The sequence below is a fragment of the Bemisia tabaci genome, chromosome 3, assembly GCF_918797505.1.
Source record: "Bemisia tabaci chromosome 3, PGI_BMITA_v3".
NCBI lineage: Eukaryota > Metazoa > Arthropoda > Insecta > Hemiptera > Aleyrodidae > Bemisia > Bemisia tabaci.
Genome location: NC_092795.1, coordinates 15,026,250 through 15,047,458, shown reverse-complemented (window position 1 = coordinate 15,047,458; position 21,209 = coordinate 15,026,250). Strand labels below are relative to the sequence as shown.

General features: G+C 41.0%; 1 protein-coding gene across 3 annotated transcripts in view; it reads right to left on the bottom strand.

Annotated features, from left to right (window-relative positions):
- LOC109033274 (carboxyl-terminal PDZ ligand of neuronal nitric oxide synthase protein) overlaps positions 1 to 21,209 on the bottom strand; it is a 297,183-nt gene that overhangs the window by 5,882 nt on the left and 270,092 nt on the right. For all 3 annotated transcript variants that reach the window (XM_072297894.1, XM_072297895.1, XM_019045821.2), the window contains 2 exons: positions 3,396 to 3,601; positions 1,485 to 1,700 (listed from right to left, as the gene is read on the bottom strand). In XM_072297894.1, coding sequence (XP_072153995.1) covers positions 1,485 to 1,700; positions 3,396 to 3,601 — 422 coding nt within the window. The remainder of the gene's footprint in view (positions 1 to 1,484; positions 1,701 to 3,395; positions 3,602 to 21,209) is intronic.

Sequence of the window (21,209 nt, the reverse complement as noted above, 5' to 3'; positions counted from 1 at the left end):
AAATAAATTTGCTGGAAACAATTTGCAATATAATAGTTACAGACTCTAACAGGAGCGATTCTGTACATGGCTATTGCCCTTATTTCACGAATGGGGCAAGTTAATTTCGCTGTTGGATTCATAAAATTAACTTGCCCCATTCGTGAAATAAGAACAATTTACTTTGTCCAAAATACACTGCAAGCGATGTCATTGATAACACATGACACATACATATTTTTATGATTTTATCAAAAAGTGAATGATGATGTAGGCATTCGTGGATAGTTTGATACTGCAACACACTCTGTTCCTCATTGACCTGCTCAAAAAATCAACGATTGCAACTGTCAGGTTGGTAAATTTTCTTCCTTCGCACAAAGGAACAAACGGCGAGATTGAGGACCCTTGTTTGGGGAGCTCTATGTATAGCTGAAATTTTGGTGGGTACAAGCACAGAAGCGTGTCTGAATAGAAAAACAATTTTGGGGAGAGCAAGATGTGATAAAAGAGGCACTCGTCAGGGCAACGGCTTCCTGATGAGTTGCGGTAGACTCGCGTTCCAGCCACGAGCGAGCAGAAAACCAGCGCGCCTTCGATTGACTGTATATGCAACCAGGACATCCATTAAGCACGAATAGTTGTATCCATCATTATAATCAACGCTCGTCTTCACGCGTCTGTCGGTCGCGATTACCGAAACAAAAAACACTTCGGTTCCATGCTCTTTTCCCGTCTTCTGTCAGGTTTGCTTGCAAGAATACATTTTTGACGGGTGTAAATTAATTTTTAGGTCGAGTCTAAGTCGGCAAAAGAAAAGCTACTTTGTTCAAGACAGGCCTCGCAGCCAATGCTGCTCTTACTGAGGATTTACTGATATTTTGCCAGGAATAACATCAATTTTTGTATGCATACTACTTTCTGAAATCTCTCGTTTCTTTTCAAATGAGATGAATTGTGTATTTTCATCGGTCAGTTTATGTGGGGGAAGACTCCATCTTTAAGATCTACTGAGTACTGCACTCTTCGGTAACACGGCATTTTTGTTGAATTTATTACGTCACACTAAAATAGTGCATCGAAATATCACCGAGACTGAAGAAAATTTCGACTTAATTTTCGTCATAATAAGCGTCGTTCGACTTAACGAACTTTTACAGGGTGTCTACTAAGACAGGCTGGCCAAAAATCAGTACTTTTTCAGTACATTCCCGGAAAATTCAGTACCTCCTCGACAGAAAAATTCAGTACTTTTTCAGTACCTTCAATTGACGAAATTCGGCAAATTTTAAAAATTTGAATTTCCCGCTCAAATTGCGACAAAAATATGACAAAAAATGAAAAAATTCCGGACCTCCTTGCAGAATTCCGCACTTTTCAGTACTTCCGGACTGCCCTTAAAAAATCAATACTATTTCCGTACTTTCCGGAAATTCCGGACTTGTGGACTCTCTGTTTTACTGTACAAAAATTGTTGAAATAAATGCAAAAATGTAAGAGCGAACCTGAGACTCGAGCCTGGCGGCGGTTTCGGCGGCGAGTCGGTCCCTGAAGAGGTGAGCCTGGGCGAGGGCCGACTGGGTCTGATGCGACTGTTGCTCGAGTTGCTCCCTCAGGAGCTGGAGCTCGTGGTGATTGCTCAACGGAGTCCCGTTCGAAGGCATCCCGGAATCCACGCCGCTCTTCAGCGGTTCCGCCGACGAGTACACGTCGCCCGCGCTCTGTAATCCAACAACACAAATTCGTCACAAACGGATTTTTATTATTTCTTCGGTTCTTGGCATCGTTGCATTCTGCCGTACTACGGAAGAACGCCGTATGAGCCATCAGGCGTTGCCAAATGTCCTACGAAAAAATAAGAATTTTCAGGGAAATTTTGTAATATTTCTCCTCCGATTTTTCGGAGGATTATTTCGTTCGAGATTCTAAAAAGCCTGAAAATTTCGAGGAAAAAAATTTGCAACTTTCTTCAAGAATTGAAATTTTCTGAGAGGAAATTTGGCGACATTCGAAAGCTCATACGGCGTTTTTCCTTAGCACGGCGGAATTGGTGTTCAATATATATTGGTGTCATAGTCGAAGTAAGAAATCTCGGCGGATTTTGACTTTTTAGTGAAAAAAAAAGGACGATAGCCCCTGGGTATGAGCCTGAACAATCTCTCTCAATCAAAAACATTGCAAAATCCAGGATAATGAAAGCAGGATTCTTTTCTGAGTAAAAAGTTGCCTTTTTAGTTCGTTCTTCGTCGTCGTATAGTGTCGACCTTTGTATCGAATGCAATGTTTTTTACCAGATAGGCTCTTGAAACTTTCTGTGCGTTTTTCCTCAATAAAAGAATATTTTCACAAAATGTTGAAACATGATATGGTTTTCAGTAGATTTGTAAAAGAAACTAGAGAGGGAGAGAGAGAAAAAATTAAAATAATGGTGCAAGAAAGAGATTAGGCAATGCTTGATGTACGTGAGCTACTTCTAGTTCGAGTCGTCCACTAATCTTCGACATGTAAACGATTGTCTCAATTCAGAAATGTAACTAAGAGAAGAGACCTCCAAAATACCTAGCAATTTTCTCCAAAAAAAGGGAATAATTTTCTACGATTTCAGAACCTTTCGACATTAGACCAAACCTCCTTCCTTCAATTTAAAGAGATGTTTTTGACCACAGCCCTCTCCGCCTCACAATGGATTGAGTCTATGGTGGAGGCTGGACATAATTTGGAAACTTTAACAGCTCCTTTCATAAAAAAATTTGAGGTTTTAAAAGTGGTTTCCTAGTGAAATTATCTACTAGAAACACCCCTTCGAATTTAAATTGTGACGAAATTAACATCAAGATTTGCAGTTTTAGTCAAAAACTTCATGTCCGACCTCTCTCATTGACTCGATCCATTATGCGCCTCTCTTCGAAGGTAAATGGGACCACATTTTGCAAAAAGGAACCACTATTTCTGGCTCATTGTAGAAATATCATAAATGCCATTGGTTTCCCTATGCAGAAAGATGCTTTTATGGAAGAGTCAGTGATAGTGGTTACACTGGGGGAAAAAAAAACACATTGAATCTACAGTGCAGACTCTTGAAAAAATTGACAAGAAAAAGGACTCTTGTTTCAATCAGATTTAAGCTGAAATCAAAAGGAAATCCGCTTAAATTAAGAGGCTTGGTTCTTGAGTTAAGCTTAAATCTGATTAAATCAAGAGTATTTTTTCTTGTCGATGTTCTTAAGAGTCTGGACTCTAGATCCAATGTGTTTTTTTCCAGGATTCCTTATTGCAAAATGCAATACAATGTAGGCACTTCGAAAAAGGTAGAATAAGATAATTTCAGGCTATGCAACTGGTCTCGGCTGTTCCGACGATTCACCGCAATGGACGAATTCGAGAAAAAATGTAAAATCTGGAAAGTAGGTACTCACGTGCGGCGATCTTCTACTGGGATTGCTATTGATATGATTATTGCTAGGTGGGGGTGGAAGGGGGTTGATTTCGAGCCTGTTGGGGCGCTGGAGCTGGGGTTGCTGCGGGGACGTGGATGTCACGATCGCATCGCTCAGGGCATCCAGAGTTGACGTCGATTCGTTCGCAGGTAAATTATCGCAGCTAATTGGATCGGCTAATAAGTCTGAAACAAACGGAGGGAACAAATCCATCAAATCACATGTTTTTACTTTTACACAAAATAGTCATTTCAGACAAATTGAGAAATAACACTGCAGTAAAAAATAGCGAGATTTTCAACATGGATTACATTTTGCAATATAGTCAGGGAGAAATACGGTTTGACCCGGAACAAATTGCATAACAATTTATTCCTGTGTAAACGTCATCAGTAGGTCCTCCTGAACAACATACAAAAAGTTTACCACGGTCCGACCCCGGAACACCCCCCAAAATGACGAAAATTCAAAATGGCGGCCATAATAAGGGCCTATGGGATTTCGGTATTTTAAAATGTTCCTATAGTGTCATGTGAGGTTTCATTTCCTATGTAATTTTGGTCGCAGATTTCATTTCTGAAGTCCAAAAAGCCCCTAGGTCAAAGGGGGTGACCCAAATCCAAGTATGAAAATTATCAAATAAATATATCAAATATGAAATTATTTTCATACTGTTAGCATGACACGTCTCACTTATGAGTAAAATTCATCTTTTACGTTTAATTTAGACTTGTCGACTAGAAATACACGGAATAGTCACCTTCCTTGCCTTGTTCGGTGAATTTTTTTTCAAAAATGCACCCTTCCGCCTTTCAAATTTAGCCACCATCTTGAATTTCGGGCACTCCCTATAAGCAGGGGGACTGTTTTGACTTAAGACATGAAATTTACAACCAAAATTTCTTAAGAATTGATACACCTCACTCTCATTTTTTACGAAAAAATCGAAAAAATTCACCCTCCTGTCTTTCAAATTTAGCCGCCATCTTGGATTTAGAGCACCCCCTTTGACAGGGGAGCTGTTTTGACATCATTAATGAAATGCACGACCAAAATTGCATTGGAAACGACACCTCACTTGCCCAATCACGTAAAAATTGAAAAATGACCCTCTTGCATTTCAAATTTGGCCGCCATCTTGGATTTGGGTCACCCCCTGTGACCTAGGGGCTTTTTGGACTTCAGAAATGAAATCTGCGACCAAAATTACATAGGAAATGATACCTCACATGACACTATAGGAACATTTTAAAATACCGAAATCCCATAGGCCCTTATTATGGCCGCCATTTTGAATTTTCGTCATTTTGGGGGGTGTTCCGGGGTCGGACCGTGGTAAACTTTTTGTATGTTGTTCAGGAGGACCTACTGATGACGTTTACACAGGAATAAATTGTTATGCAATTTGTTCCGGGTTAAGCCCTTTTTTTCCGTGTTTCTCCCTGACTAATAAGGAACCGCTATCTCAGGCTCTTTCAAAAAAGCACCTTTCTGCATGGGGAAACTAATGGCATATATATGTATGTTGTTCCTGAAACGAGCAAGAAATAGTGGTTTCTTATTGCAAAATGTGATCGGTATGGCCGTCCGCGGGAAAGCGATTGCTTGCCCAAGTCTCGGGCTGGTTTTCACCACCTCACTGAGCTTGGTAGCAGGAAATTCAGGAGCTGCGCTGCACTGAGGATTGACCCAACAAGGCCGAAACGCGTCTGCAGTTGCCTTCCTGAATGGTCGTAACTAGTGTTGCACCAAACAGCATATCTCTTTGAGGGAAAATTGTGCTCATATGAGCTTTTTCCCTCTGTATTGCGATTTGCAGCTTTATGCTGAATTTTTAACCCACATTGGCTAAAAAACTCCAATGTACAATTTATTATGCTACCTTAGTGCAGTTAAGGTGATTCGATGGACGCCATATTTTGTGTTAGAACGGCATGCGATATATCGCATCAATTGGTTCCATTTTTTCAGCTACTCGTCATTTTTCTCCAATTTTGAGATCGCATTTCTGTTGTCAGGAGACTGAAGCACTCACTTACGAATTTTAACAAATAAATTCAACGTAATGAAGGCGTGGTTTTTTTCAGAGAGAAAATATCGCATTCGAGTGCAGTTTCGATATCAGTATCAGTATCAATATCAGAATTTCTTTGTTAAAATTGTTTGTAATTGGTTGTAAAAATAATCTTTGTAAAAATGACGAGTGGCTGAAAAAATGGAACCAATTGATGCGATACATCGCATGCCGTTCTGAGACAAAATATGACGTCCATCGAATCACCTTCATGTACTAAGCAATGTACCGCTTAATAGGTCATCATGTCATGTAGATGGTTACAGTACACACGTTACTTGGATAGAAAACGAAATTCCTCGAGGGAATCAATTGAACCGACCATAAAATACCTTCCACCTTCGACCTTTTGTAAAATACAAGGAGATACATGATAGAGTCAACGGTTTTACTAAAATTAACTTTCAAGCCTACATGAGCTGGTCTCAAAGTTCCGGTCATGGTGGAAGCCCAATGTTCAAGGTGAGAGAGTCGGGCCCCGAAATAATTTTTTAATTTCCCACCAAGTTTTAAACGTGAAACCATGATGTCGAGACACTCAATGTCGCAGTGCCCGCGGTGCTGTAATGTTTACTTCGTGTTTTGTATTTTTCCGTCGCAGTATTAAGTAGTTTATTTGATGTCTGCCGCCCCGCTTGGGTAGTAGACAGGTTTCGCTCTTCACTTTTATGTCTTGTCACAAGTCCATAATCGCGAGTTTCCCTAATCTCTTCCTGGTACACCTGTTTTTGCCCGCTGTTTCGAGGCGCGAGATCACGGTTTAATTGAGTTTTTGATAATGTTTGTGTTTGAGATTCTTCTCTTCTTCTCTTGCTTGCTTCAATTCAGCTTGTTTCTTTTTAAAGTTCGGACTATACTACCGTGCTGCGGGAAAACGCTGAATGAACATTCGAGAGTTGCAAAATTTCCTCCGATAAAATGTTCATTTTTGAGGAGAGTTGTACATGTTTTCTAATGAAATTTTCAGATAATTTAGATCCGATTGCAAATGAAATTCCTTAAAAAATTCGGAGAAAATAATCATTAATTTCCTTGAAAATTCATATTTTATCGAAGGCAATGTGGCAACGTATGAGGGCTTATACGGCGTTCTTAATTAGCATGGCAGGAGAAATCTTTTTTACGAGACCTCTGGGTCATTCTTTGAACCATCATATTTTTGTAACATTTTACGGGCGGACGAACCCCAAGTTAATGTCTTAATTTGAGGGCGCGAAGGCTTGACGATAATTTTATGAGCTTTGATTCAAATTCAACCTTTTTCTTTCTACGAACAGTGTTTTACTGTTGCTTAATCCCCTTTTTATGTTGGTTTCTTGCATTAACGATGCAAATTTCGAAAGATGCATCTCTGTCAGATTTTACGAGTAAAGTTTGAACAAGAATCGTTTCATGCGCGCTACCTGAAGTCTTGAAACTAAAATTAAAGATAAACATCTCGTTACAAGTGGAATGTTCGAAAACGTCAGGGACATTTTGAAAAGTTCACAGAACGCTTAAAGTACAAATTATGAATATAAGCGGATTACTAATTGAATAAAGCAAAGATAACGTTGGGAACATTATGAGATGCTCCCAGAAAGCTTAATTTACAAAGTCTTAAATTGGATACCTATCAAAATTCAATTTCAGCGATCTTTATAAAACTACCTTACATACGATGACAGATTTTCTTGATTTTTAATGTACACTGCGACTTTATTCGTTCATTCAAGATTTTGACCGAGATGTTAAAATACTTTTTAAAAACTCGGGCAGTATTAGACTTTACTGGAAAATGCGGAAATTTGTCTCTATAAAGTTTCCAGACAATTCAACTCGCGATGAAAATCTGGAGTTTCTGAAATTTTTAGAGAAAAATGTTGATTTTCTTCACAATATTCATTTAATTCGACGAAATTTGGCGACGATTTCAAAAGAACTCCTCCAGCAGAATACAATTCGCAACAGATTGGCCATTGAGAAATAAAAAGGAAGAAACAATTCTAGTCATTTGACAAACTTCAAGATACGTCCGAATTTACCTTAACACTTGCGAAACATAAAAATTCTATTCATCGGTTTTGGACCTTTTCAGCGGCAAATCGTTCCTTTATTTTGCACGGATACATTTTAAAAGCAAAACTGATAAAATTTTCCAATTTTTATCATGCTTAATTTGAGGCTTCCTTAAAACCTCTATAATCACAATATAGATCATACGGGGCCTTCAATGGAAAAGGATGCATCAAAGAACGACTCTGACAGGGTGTCCAGCAATTTAAAAAAAAAAATCCCTGATATTCCTCTGATTTCACCAACAAAATGACCAAAAAACCGGAGAACAATTTAAAATTCCCCGACGGATGGAAAAAATAATTCCCTGACAAAATGGAAAAAAAATTTAATTTTTAGACACGTTTGAACTGATTATATGTAAGAATTTTTTTTCATATTTTAGGAATGTCATATTATATGAATGGAGAAAAATATATGACGCAAAAACTTAAGCGAGATATTTTTGCCTCATTTTTAAAATTTAAAAAACATCAGCAGAAATCCTGGTAGAGATTTCGCCGAGAGTAAAATTCGCGAAAAATTCTCGGGAAAATCTATATTTTTCGATTTCCCTGACTTTATCCTGACACGAAAATCGCTTGCAAAATAAAATTCCCTGACATGCCGAACTTTTGGAGGGTTCCCGGACGTTCTCCCTGATTTCCCTGACACCCAAACAGTTCCCTAACATTTCCCGGTCGCGAGACACTTCGCTCTGAGTGCGTAGGAAAAAGTTCCATCGGAGTAGACCGGAGAGGAGCTGGGAAATATTTTTCACGTCGACAATCGAAGGCACGTTGGCGGCTCATCCGAGTGAATTATTGGCGTGCCATTAATTTATCGGGGTGCCGAGTCACTTGGCTTGGCTGGGACCGCCGCGACGCGCGCCAAAAAACAGGTGTCATTAGGGCCTCGGGAGGGTGGCAGGGGGCTAGATTGGGGGGGGGGGGGGGCTCCGAAGGGTCATCGGCGTCAACAAGTGCGCCTCTCATCGCCGCGACCCGCGGACCCTCCAGGAATTTCATCCCGCGAATTTTTCGCCCGGTATTTCACGGGGGGCGCGGCGACGTAGTTGCCTAACTTCCGAAAAAAACTGAATTTCTTAATTGAGTCTCTTTGTACGGAGAGCCAGGTTACAGAGTACAGATAGACAACATTCTGTAATGAGGAGCCACTATTTCTAGCTCGAGAAAAGAAAATTTTAAAGAGACAACATAATGTGGCACTAGTTTCCTTCCGTAGATAAGTGCCGACATAAATTAACCAGAAATACTGGTTCTTTAGAGTAAAATGTAGTTCAATTTATGTTTAAGGAGAATCTTGCCGTCTGCACCCCATTTAGTAAAAAAAAAATTATGCCACTCTCTGATGTTTCGACCGGTTAAAACAGATTCCCACGATTACACTTCCGTAGTTGTGGGGAGAACCTCGGGAGAATTTCGGAACCAATCAATATAAGTATACAGGGTGATCGAAAAGTCACGCACCACCTCTATAACCCCTATAGTTCTTGCATATTTTCAGGGTGGTTCCCTTAACATTTTGAGGAATTAACTCCTTTAACCAAGCACTCGCAAAATGTCAAATCTGTATTAAATGTGTACAATAGGTACAGGGGTGCTTGTGGTGCGGGATTTATGGATCACCTTCTACACGGTGGAGATGGAAAAAGAGAGAGATGTATGTGAGGCTAGGAAATTTTACGAAAGTCGAAGTTCAAAACAGCCATTATCATTTTTTTTTTTTTAAATCTTTGTGTTACAAAAATACTGTGAGGAAGTCTTTCAATGGATGTAGACCATGCTTTCTGCCAAAAATTCAATTTTTCAAATCCATTCTTTTCCACTTGCTTCAACGACTCTAAGGAAATTTAGCTCTGAAAGATAATATCATCCCTACACATCCGGTCATAAATTAATTTTTGGTGAAAGTAGCTGGCGAAAATGCGAATTTTAAAATATACAGCTTGAAGACTATGAGATGACTTCAAATATTAATAGGTTGGAGGCGTGTTTCAGGCTTAATTTATTTATGATCAAAGCAGAGTTTTTGATTGCTAATTTCCGACCGCCAAAAATTTATTCTGCCTGCCACAAGTCACCGGGTCACAAATCGAAAAATATTCCATTAACCACGCTGCCATCTCATCTTGAGTGAGTTATTTCATTATGACTGTGCACCCTCCTCTTTTTCTATGAGGCTGGAGTTTTCTCCGCGTTTATTTTTCAACTTCTCTGAATTGCCGTGTTTCCGCTCTGGATTTACAGAACTCAAGTCTATTTCTGGAATTCAGTTGTCTTTCCTGAATTCCAGCTACATTAGAATTTCAAGTCAGCGCTACGTAGTCTCGAAACGGAGTTCTGTATCGCCCCGGGCCTCCCTGGGCAATTTTCTTCAAAATTTCAGATTCTGTAGGGGTCCTTGCCTCCTTGGAATCTAATAGACATATTTAGAGAGGCCCTACGCCTGCCGTTTCGGGTGTCATGGGGCTCATAAAGACTAGTATGTTAAAATTGATAGACAAGGCTAGAGCCAAAGGAGACAACGGAGATATGGAGGGATCCTATTGGTGGAAGTAGGTGGTTGCAATGGACAAAGGAGGTGGGTGATAGACTAACTAACAGCAACCCACGACTCCACGAGAGATCCTAAAGTTGGTCCATCATTTACCCCTTTATTCTAAAAGAGCCACCCATTTCAACCAAAAGGATCGCTCCGGACTCCCTATATCTTTTTCGTCTATAGCTTTATCTATCAATTTCAACAATCATTCCGCATGCAGAGCACGAATCCGGCCCTAACCCGAGGTTAAGCCGCCAGACTGCAGGAGAGAACTTTAGCCTGAGAGTCCACCTCTAGATCTAGACAAACTCTCCATGGAGAGGTAAGGAGCAAGGCTACCCTGTTAAAGTATATTTGCCCCCTATATTTGCAGAGAGTTTGTCTGGATACAGAAGTGGACTCTCAGGGTAGTGTGGGATATCCTCTCCATTACGGCCTCAACTTTGAGAGCTTTTTTGAGCTTTAGAATTGATATCAGAGAAAACCAGTGACACCATCGTGTTTCTCGCGAAATTTTACGTCAGTGAAAGTACTGAAATTGCAAATCCCTCACGCATGCAAGAGCTCCACTCCGCACATAAAATTTGATAGGGATGGATTTTATGAAATTATGCAATCTAGATTTTTAGGTAGTGTTGATCGGGTGTGCGGTTACGGAGCGAGGTGGTTGATCTTGCACAGTTGGATCGGTTCGCACGTAAGACGCACTGAGAGCAAAGGCAGGCGGTCGGCGCGGTAATTCCTAGGGGACATCCGATCGGAAAGCAGGCGCGAATGAATATGAATAATTTACCAAAGGGAACGTCAAGACTCAAGTGCCGATGAAAAATGGACACCAGTAGGAGCAACGTCCCAGTTCGGACCCGCGCACCATCCCCATTAGAAGGAACAACGCCATAACAGCATTCCAATCCAACTCTGCCGAATTTCTTCCCTTTTTTCAATCAGGGGCCGTCCCTAGATTACGTGCCGCACTTTTTCGGCATTTTTGACCCCATCTTGTAACGCTTCCGTAACGTTGGTACGTAACAAAATGGCGTAACGCGCGCTCTCCTCGACCCCCCTCCCTATAGAGCGTTACGTAATTTAGGGACAGCCCCTGTGCTTCAGTTGCATACATTCGTATCTTGACGATTTACGCTTGTGGACTAGCAAAAAATAAACCAATTCGTTCAAATGCTAAGTTACTGAACTTAACATTACAAGGATTGCTAAGTTTTTTCCTCGTCCTGTAAAGTCGTTAGTGGCGAGATGGGCGGTATTGTTATTTCCAAAATAAGCCGGAAATAGTTGTAAGTCATTAAAAGTTTTTGTACATTTACATTCAATTCCGATTTAAAAAATTGAGAATCATGGAGCAGTGGAGCGCATCGATGGCTGAATAAGTGCGAAACAACGTATCTCCATTGCGATGTTTCAAAATCTCTGCTCTTATTTTATTCTTTCGAAGAGAAACAAGTCAACTATGTAGTTTGAAATTCCTGAGGAATATTCTGCTTGCAGAGAGGAAAAATCAAGAAAGTTTTCAAGAAATCAAGTCGACTAGTTTTTCAAAGAAAAAATAAAGTATGAGCGGAATCCTGCAAAGTCGCAAACGGAGATACGTAGTTTCGCACTTTGGCCATCGACGTTTTTACAGTGGTAATTACAATAAATTTGTGATAACGTAATCAAATTTAACAAATAGAGCGTGTCAAAGTAAGCCGAATAGTATTTGGTTCTGGATTACCCGGTACCTAAACCGGCCGATACTTGTGTTTTTATAATCCGATTCCGATGTTTACCGGTGGCGAGGCGTGAATGATCGATTTTCGATACTTCCCCATTTGAAGCTATGGTAGAGAATCGATAATGAATGTGTTCGTTGCGAACACCCTGTTTATCGATCCTTTTCCATACGTATACACGGTCGATCAATCGATATATCGCAAAGCACGCCATGCCACTGACGTTTACTGAGTTTTATCGGAGGAAACTTGGCAAAATTCGAAAATTCACACGCCGTTCTTTCTTAGCACGGTATGATAATACGTGGGGCTCGACAAAGATTCTACAGCTCTGTTATTTATGGCCCCTTGGCCATTTTCGCGGCGCTTTAAATCCACGCTTTTAAATGTGATCCGTTTCACCACGACCACATCTCACCCCTCACACAAAAATAATCAGTATTCCTTTTGAATAAAACGTTAAGTATGCCACAGGGATACGGAGGCCGTGCGTGCGTAAGTGGTCCCATGATAGCTTTTTCTCACAGATCTTGTTAAGTAATCTTCAACTCTCGGGTTTTTTAGAGGTCCGAAACTGGCTTTGAGGAATTTTCAAGGATGGAAAATTACGGCGTCCTGGTTGTCTTTGTCCGGGGCGACCCCTCAACTCTCCTTTCTCCTAATAAGGCTTATAGATTGGATGAATTTAATGAAAATCGCAGCTTAACTGCATTTCACGTAGCTTGATTTTTTCGTAGGTGTCACTATTGTTAAAAACACAGAACAGAAGAAAATGACGTATTGAAACTTCAAGAAAAGAGCTTCTTGCAAAAACGAGATTTTCTGCCCCCTAACGTCCTTTAAACTTTGTCTGTTGATTACTTGTATTAAGCGCCTCTTTTCCTAAAATGTCAGACCCGTAAAATGGTTTTTTGGGGGGCATTAGGGGGAGGGGAGATGAAAGTCAAAATCATCGAACCTTACTGGGGTTAGGTTAAGGTCCAACTAACGCGTCGCTCCTCTAGCGTATGGGGCGTATTCCGATTTCCGCAAGAGCTCCAGAAAGCATGGATTTATCTCTAAAACAGGGCCCACGTGGAAGCCGAGATACTTCTGTAAATCAGAGGGGCGAAAAATTGAGAGCTGCTCCGAAATGTTGAGGTTGGTTCACAAAATCCATTTAGGTTGACTGTGTGGTCGTAATCATCTAGCCCTTTTTTTTCATATGACCGACTTGAAATTTTGTGAGAATACACTTCATAATGTATAGTAGAGAGTCTGCAGTTGCCTTCCTGAATGGTCGTAACTAGTGCTGCGCCAAACAGCATATCTCTTTGAGGGAAAATTGTGCTCATATGAGCTATTTCCCTCTGTGTTGAGATTTCCAGCTTTATGCTGAACTTTTAACGCGCGTTGGCAAAAAAAAAAAAAAAAAAAAAAAAAAAAAAAAAAACTCCAACCATACTGTCAAAATAAAATGTTTAAGTTTTCTGATTAAAAATAAAACCTGAGAGAAAATTAGGCAGAATGAAATGCAGTTAAGCTACAGTTAATACCATCCATTCTATCTCTGGACACAATGTAGATCACAACACAGGTCAGAGGCAAGTGCAGAGCACCAACACACGCCAGCATAAAAGAGCGAGATCCGTTAAAGATTCAAGTATAAGAGCGTGCCAGAAACTAAGCCTGCTGCCCTAAAACAATCTGCGATTAATATTGCAGACTGCGGAACCGAGTTGCCGAAACCGGTGAAAACGGCCCAGGCCCCAGGCCCTAGGGACGATCGGGGTCGCTTAGGCACCGTTTGGCGCCCTTGCCGAGGCGATGCACGCCTCAAATGCGTCGTTTTCATTTTCCGCCGTTGAATTGCCGGTTGGTAATTGGGTGTGCAGGCGCGGTTGCCGACAAAAATTAACGAAATTTACATATCCCCTTTCGAAGAAGTTACGCCAAGTTGCAAATGGTATTTCATTAGAAAATCTCCGGTACTGGGATATAATCAAATTTTCATTATCGGAGCATTTATGAAGGAGTAACTTACGAAAATTAACGAAATTATAATTTCCACTTACGGAGTGGTTACGAGTTACAGAGAGGATTACACTAGAAGATCCTCGTTCCTGGGACGTAACAAAATCAACTGAGCATTCATAGAGATATGACTGAAGGAAATTAACGAAATCATCATTTCCACTTACGGAGTGGTTTACGAGTTACGGAGAGGATTACACTAGAAGATCCTCGTTCCTGGGACGTAACAAAATCTACTGAGCATTCATAGAGATATGACTTAAGGAAATTAACGACATCATCATTTCCACTTACGGAGTATGGTTACGAGTTACGGAGAGGATTACACTAGAAAATCCTCGTTCCTGGGACGTAACAAAATCAACTGAGCATTCATAGAGATATGACTTAAGGAAATTAACGAAATCATCATTTCCACTCACGGAGTGGTTACGAGTTACGCATAGTATTTCAGTAGAAAATCCCCCATCCCGGGATCCACCAAATTATTAATCAACTAAAGCATTTACAGAGATAAAACTTAACAAAATTAACATTTCCGCTTACGGAGTGGTTACGGGGAATATTTCAGTAGAAAATCCCCGGTCCTGGGACAAATGTTCATTATCTGAGCATCTGCGGGCTGATTGTTAAAATTGATAGACAAATGTATAGACAAAGGAGACAAAAGGGATAGCATCTGCGGGCTGATTGTTGAAATTGATAGACAAAGCTATAGACAAATGAGACAAAAAGGATATGGAGAGATCCTATTGGTGGAAGCGAGTGGTTGCAATGGACAAGGAAGGTAAATGATGGACCACTTAACGGCAACTCACGAGAGACCCTATAGTTTGTCCTTCATTTTCTTTCATAGTCTGTAGGAACCAATTATTTCAGCCAATAGGATAGCTCCTTAACGCTTATGTCTTCTTTGTCCATCGCTTTGTCTATCAATTTCAAAAATCAGCCCGCTGAGCGTGCAACGGACTGCACTCTTCGGTAAGAAGGCAGGGCATTTTAGCCCGTCAAGCGGTCCGTTTCCGAGATAACTTTAATTGACGACGACTTGGCGACGCCGGTTGCATGGAGTTATGCCACGGTGGGGTCGGTCAAAAATATACCCTATATAACAAGTAAATAAGCGGAGACATTAGCCGGTGATGTCATAACTATGACGGCTCGCCGTTCGACGCATCCACGCGGGCGGACGGCCAAAGTTACTGACGTCAAGAGGGCTCCACTCGAAATAGACCGTCAGAGTTCGGTCAGGGACGCAGCTGTCAGATCCTGCCCTTATCGTCACTTTACCAGTGTTGAAAATAAGGATTTTCGAGTAAGTTTGGCAATTCTAACGAAGGGAGGTTTCAGCGACTTCTCGCGGCTTCAGTAACTAGACGCAAAGACTCGTAGTTGGCGCAGACCTGCAACACGCTGCAATCAAGGCTCGCGTGCAGCTAGTGCTAAAATCCGACTACTTCCGGTTCAGTCGAAACAAGGTTTGAAACAAAACAAAAAGGTAGCAACTTACAAGAAGTTCCTAAATCTCATCATATGCGCAACATTTGGACGGATTTCTGCCAAAAAGAACTATGAGCATTAAGAGATGAGCCCTGAGACCCATAAGAATATGCGTAGGGCTCACGTCATAATGCACAGTTCCGTTTGGCAGAAATACGCCCATTTGAAAACGAAGAAGAGGTGCCTTTGGGAAGGAAACGGACATGAAATATTAGATAACGTACTAGTCAGAGGATTATCATTTCCAGTTGCCGTAAATTTGATGCCTACTCCTCAAATATACTACCAACTTGTGACTTACGTCTTTATTGTTTATAGCGAGAAATTTATTGGACGCCGTTTAACTTATGGTTATGGTTTGGTTACCGCCGTTATGGTTAGCTGTCACACGAGGAATGAATTGAGGTAGCACTGTATGCATTTTCCCCCAGAATTTTACATAGAAAGCAATTCATGCAACTGAAAGTTCGGAAATCAACTCCTTGTCTGAGATAATAAAACGTGGCTTAAACTTTAATCAACAGGAACTTAAATTATACAAAAGAGGTTATTTGTATTTTTGTCATATTATGACTCATTTTAATTGTAAATATTTGAATTTTCTCCAGGGGTTGATTTCCAAACTTCCTGTTGTGTTGATAATTTTCTTAGTAAAATTCTGAAGAGAAAATTCATAGAGGAGAGCTTCACCTCGTAGTCCACCATTTGTTTTTCAAGAATAATTAAAAGCGTGTCCAGAATGATAAGTATACAGCCATTGCGTGATCCGTGAATGCAAGTGTATTGAAGACAAATCGGGCAATTTTATTGAAAATGGACGTATTTAAGTTAAGAAGAACTACGTTGCATGCAAACCCTGTGTACACAGTTTCTTTTAGCATAAATACGACCAGATGTCTTTCCTGGTAGAGAAAAGTATGCTGTATTATATTGTTTACTGGACAAAATATCTGTGGTGTTAATCAAAATCACAAGTTCCTAATAGGATGTGATCCCTTCCGCCCGTTTTTTTCTTACCGGTGGCCAAATGGAGTAACTTTCGAATTTAACGCCAATTATATGATTAGCGTTAGAAAACTTTCAGTTATCTTAGTTCGGTTTATTTTTTCTCGAATGAGCATGACATCTCGAATACAAATGAGTAAAACTTTGCGACGAAAACAATGAAAACATCAGTTGCATTAGTAATCTGGGGGGAAAAAATCTGCCGCGACTGAGGCTATTTTTCTCGAGAAACATCTTGATGAATCTCTGCAAAATCGTTTTGACTTACAACACGGATGTTTTCCGTGCTTCCTGGAATGACGGATCGCGATAGGAGCGGCCACGCGCCTCTCCGCGCCGCGTGTTCCTGCATGCAACTATTCGGCCACGTAGGATGTTTGTGGTATCACGTTTATTTGAAGGCGAAAATTTTACCGTCTGCACCTGGCGTATTTTTACTACGATGTCAATACATTTTGTATACATCAATGCTATAATGTAAAAGAGGATTATCTTCATCTCCACACGAATTTCTATTCTCCACCGCTTGTGTGTGCAATGTGCATGTGGGTCTTTAAAAAATAATTCTTTATTGGAAGTTTTTCCGTTCTTCATCTCATTTTTTTGATACGTCTATGCCACCTTCGATCAACACTCATTTAGGATTACTGCCTTACTTGATGAATCAGTGCGTTCAAGTCCACCTATGCAAATGACTCAGGTGCTCACGCCAATAAATAACATGACAGTCACATTTAGTGCAGAAAAGTAAAAGTTGTGATAGATGAGGTTCTCTCTAGGGAAATAGGGAATTAGGTTCTCTCGATAGGAAACTCTCTTCGTGAGTTTTTGGCAGAATTCTGTAATGATTTTACGTTGACCATCCACGCAAGATGAGACCAAAAACCCTAGTCCATAAAAGTTTACAATTCAGTTATTGATATATCAGAGCACGGGCACTAACAGCAACCCATGAAAGACCCTTTGATTAGTTCATCATTTTCCCCCTCAGTCCATCACAGCCACCCGTTCCAACAAATAGGATCGCTCCATTTTCTGCTTGTCCTCTTTGTCTATCACTTGGTCTATTGATTTCATTAATCAGCCCTCGTGGGGCATAATCCCCTAGTCCTCTTATACAAATATCTCGTTTGTTTTCCACGCTTCTATGCCAACCTTTCAAAATCCGTGCTTTTCCAGTGTACCTATACTTCCTCCATGCGGTAGACACCCTGTTCTGCCGTGCTAAGGAAGAACGTCATAAGAATTTTCGAGAGTTGCCAAATTTTCTTCAGTAATATGTTTATTTTTTAGGAGAGTTATGTTTATTTTCCACGAAATTTTCAGGAACATCAGGTGAAATTGCGAATAACATTATCTGAAAAATTGTAAGAAAAATACTCTAAGGTTTTCCAAAAACTTCGTGTTTCATAAATCGGAATTTGCCAACGCCTGAAGATTCATAAGGCGTTTTTCCTAGAGACAAGAGACCCTTCACTAATATCTTGGCCATGGTGGAAGCTTTTAATTTCGAGACTTCAGCATTTTACTGTCGACTTACCGTACCATGGTTGATATTCGATAACGTGTTGGCAGTTTTGTTTTGCAAACAAGCCGAAAAAGGCCGAAGTTTGGGAAACTTGATTGGCTCATAACGTCATTTGAAGCTCATCATCCACCATGTAGGTATAGGTCAACAGCCGAAATTAGGGTGATGACTGTTTCTCTCTATAATTTTCCATATGGAATCGTTGATTCCCGAAAGTAAAAGCTTCCACCTGTCGCCAAGAGGTCAGTGGAGGGTCTCTTGCAGAGACAAGAGACCCTCCGCTGGCCTCCTAGCGACAGGTGGAAGATTTTACTTTCGGGGATTCAACACTTCCTTATCGACAATTATTAGGGAGCATCAGTCATCACCCTAATTTCGGGTGTTGACCTACCTCCATGGTCGATGATGAGCTCCGGGTGACGTCATAAGCCAAACAAGTTTCACAAACTTCGGCCATTTTCGACTTGTTTGCAAAACGAAACTGCCAACACGTTGTTAAACATCAACCATGTAGGTAAGTCAACAGTAGAATGCTGAAGTCCCGAAAGTAAAAGCTTCCACAATGGCCGAGTTACGAGTGGAGGGTCTCTTGTCTCTGGTTTTTCCTTAGAACGGCAGTGTTCGGAAGCGGGGCGTGGGTGAATTTTCGCCGGTTCCGACGGCGATGACGCAACCCTGGTACGCGGAGCGCGTGGCTTCGCTCCGGGCCTTTGTGCCCCCGCCGGGCGGAGCGCATTAGTCGCGCAACAAGAGCGGCGCGATGTCCGACGCTCGGAAAGTTATTTAGAGCGCGTTTTTGTCGCCGGCTCCCGGCTCACGGGGGCCCCGCGGTCGCGCGAGGACCCGGGTTACCACTTTTACCGAAGATTAATGAGCGGAGAATTAGCCCTGGAAAGCCGCCGCCGAGCGCGGGCGGGGGAGGGTGTGCACCACCGCGACCCCCCAACCCCCCGGTCCCCCGTGCACCCAATTTGCTCCGCTCCGGAAACTTTTGATGAGTTGGAGGAAACAAATCAAAAGTTGCCGCCGCACCTTTTTTCCCCCGCACTGATTGTCCCCCGCTCCGTCGCCTATCGAATCTTCGCGGAGAGACACTTCGATCGAGTTCATCGGTTCGGAAATGCTACTTTCGCGACTCGTGGGAAACACGGTGAACGATTTAACGACCGATACTGAATAAAAGGACGAGCATGGAACAAAAAGTCGCTTGGACCTTGAGTACAGACTCTTGAAAACATTGACAAGAAAAAAATACTCTTGATCCAATCGGATTTGTGCTTAAATCGAGAGCCAAGCCTCTTAATTTAAGCGAATTTCCTTTTGATTCAAGCAAAAATCCGATTAAATCAAGAGTCTTATTTCTTGTAAACGTTTTCAAGAGTTTTGGCTCTAGATCCAAACGACTTTTTTGTTCCAGTGTACAAAAATATAGACATACACTCAATTCCGGGCGCTGGAGCCGTAGCTTTAATTGTTCCGGATGCTCCGCCCGGAATTTTCGGCCTCCGAGCCCGGAAGGTATGTCTATATAGTCCGTAATTACGGCTTCCACGGCCGGAGATTTTTTCCCAGTGTATCTTGTTGCCTGATTTCAATGCCAGTCAAAGGGTGGTAGAATCAACCATGTTTTTGGTACAACTACTAATTTGTGGATAAACCTAACTTACGAAGAAACAAAAAGTACTAAATCAAAGCCCAGATACTGTAAGGGGTAGGGCCCAAATGTTGTTGGCCAGTATAAGTGTGGCTGAAAATCGCGGTGAGAATGTCGACTTTGTTTTCGATCTCAGATCAACGGTTTGAACTGTTGAGAAACCAACGATAGCTCGAGCCTGCTGTAAAAATAGCTCAATTTGCATACAGCCTGAGTTTAGGATATGATTTTCACGATTTATAGTCGAATTAAAAGATGAAGCTTTCGCAACTTGCGGTCGACCATAAAGCAACAAGATTTGGGCCAAGGATGGTAGAATAGTGCTGGGTCCACACTATTTTGAGGGGAAAACGAAGCTTAGAAAAAGCCATAAATTACAATTAGAGCCTTAAAAAACAATTACTATCCGTTCCGGTCTAAAACTGAGGGGAAGGAGAGCTCAGCTTCAGCCTAAGTAGGTGGATTGAAAATACTTCAGTAGTGTTCTACTGACAGACTGAAACCAGTTTCGCTCTTACTGGAGTGCATTCTTTTAAAGCTCACGAGGATATTATTCCATTGATTGGCTGTGCGAAAAAAATGGTTGTACTGAGTAAATGTATGCCTTCTCATGGGGTGAGAAAGAAGATTCGCCGTCTTAATTCTTGCACTTCCTTTTAATGCTGAACTTCGGACAGCCGATCTTCTGTCGCACACTGAAAGTGCGTAAACATGTTTCGCGTGGACTCAACTAAATGTTTTGGTTGGCACAAAAATTAGTGGACAAGATGCTGAAATGCATCATCCTCTTTTTCCATGTTCGAGTGACTGCATCCGCTTGTTAACGATCATCAAAATTGCTGTACTGCTTTAGGCAACGGTTGTTACGAAATTAAAGTTGGAGAAAATAAACTTTCAAATGTTCGAACGGAAAAAATATGTATATTTAACAAATCCGTCATTTTTCATAAAATTAAGAATATTCCAAAGTTGGCCAGGATATGATTACAGCGAGCGATGGATTCTACTAAGATACATATAAGTAAAAAATAAGGAATTCATCTCAACCATGCTACGAAAGACAGCAGTATGTCGCGTGCGAAAGATATTAATAATGTGTATGTAAGTCATATGACACCCTCAGCTTGCTTACGTGGTGATCGATGTCTTTGTTTACGTTAGAGAAAAGTACTTGACGTTTTGAAAGGGTACTGCACTTTTCTACGTTTCTACTTTAACAACCGACATGATTCTACAGCACACGCAAATCACCAAATTCTTCAATTTTTTTTTTCGAGAACGAAACTTCAGCAGATTTTTGAAGGATCCATATCGTCGAAACAACACTTTTGAATCACGAGATAAAACTGACACATTACGCCGGGCACCCTACTATCGAAAAAGATGATATTCGGACAGATTTGACCGGAATCAACTTGACTGCATCCCACGTTGTCAAATTTGTTCCCTTTTTATTGAATTGCAGGAAAAGTAAGCGCCTTACCGCCTTGAACCTTTGTGTAGATTTTCTTTAGAGTTTAGAGGATATTCTCAAAGAATTTCAAAGCAGGAAACAGCTTTGTTTTTTTGCAGAACAAATAATTTACGAGAGAAAATAAGGCAACATCTAATGTAGTTAGGCCGCTCCTAGTTAATCCCGTCCATTCTATCGAAATTCATACCTGACTTTGCACATGATTCTCAGAATTCAAAG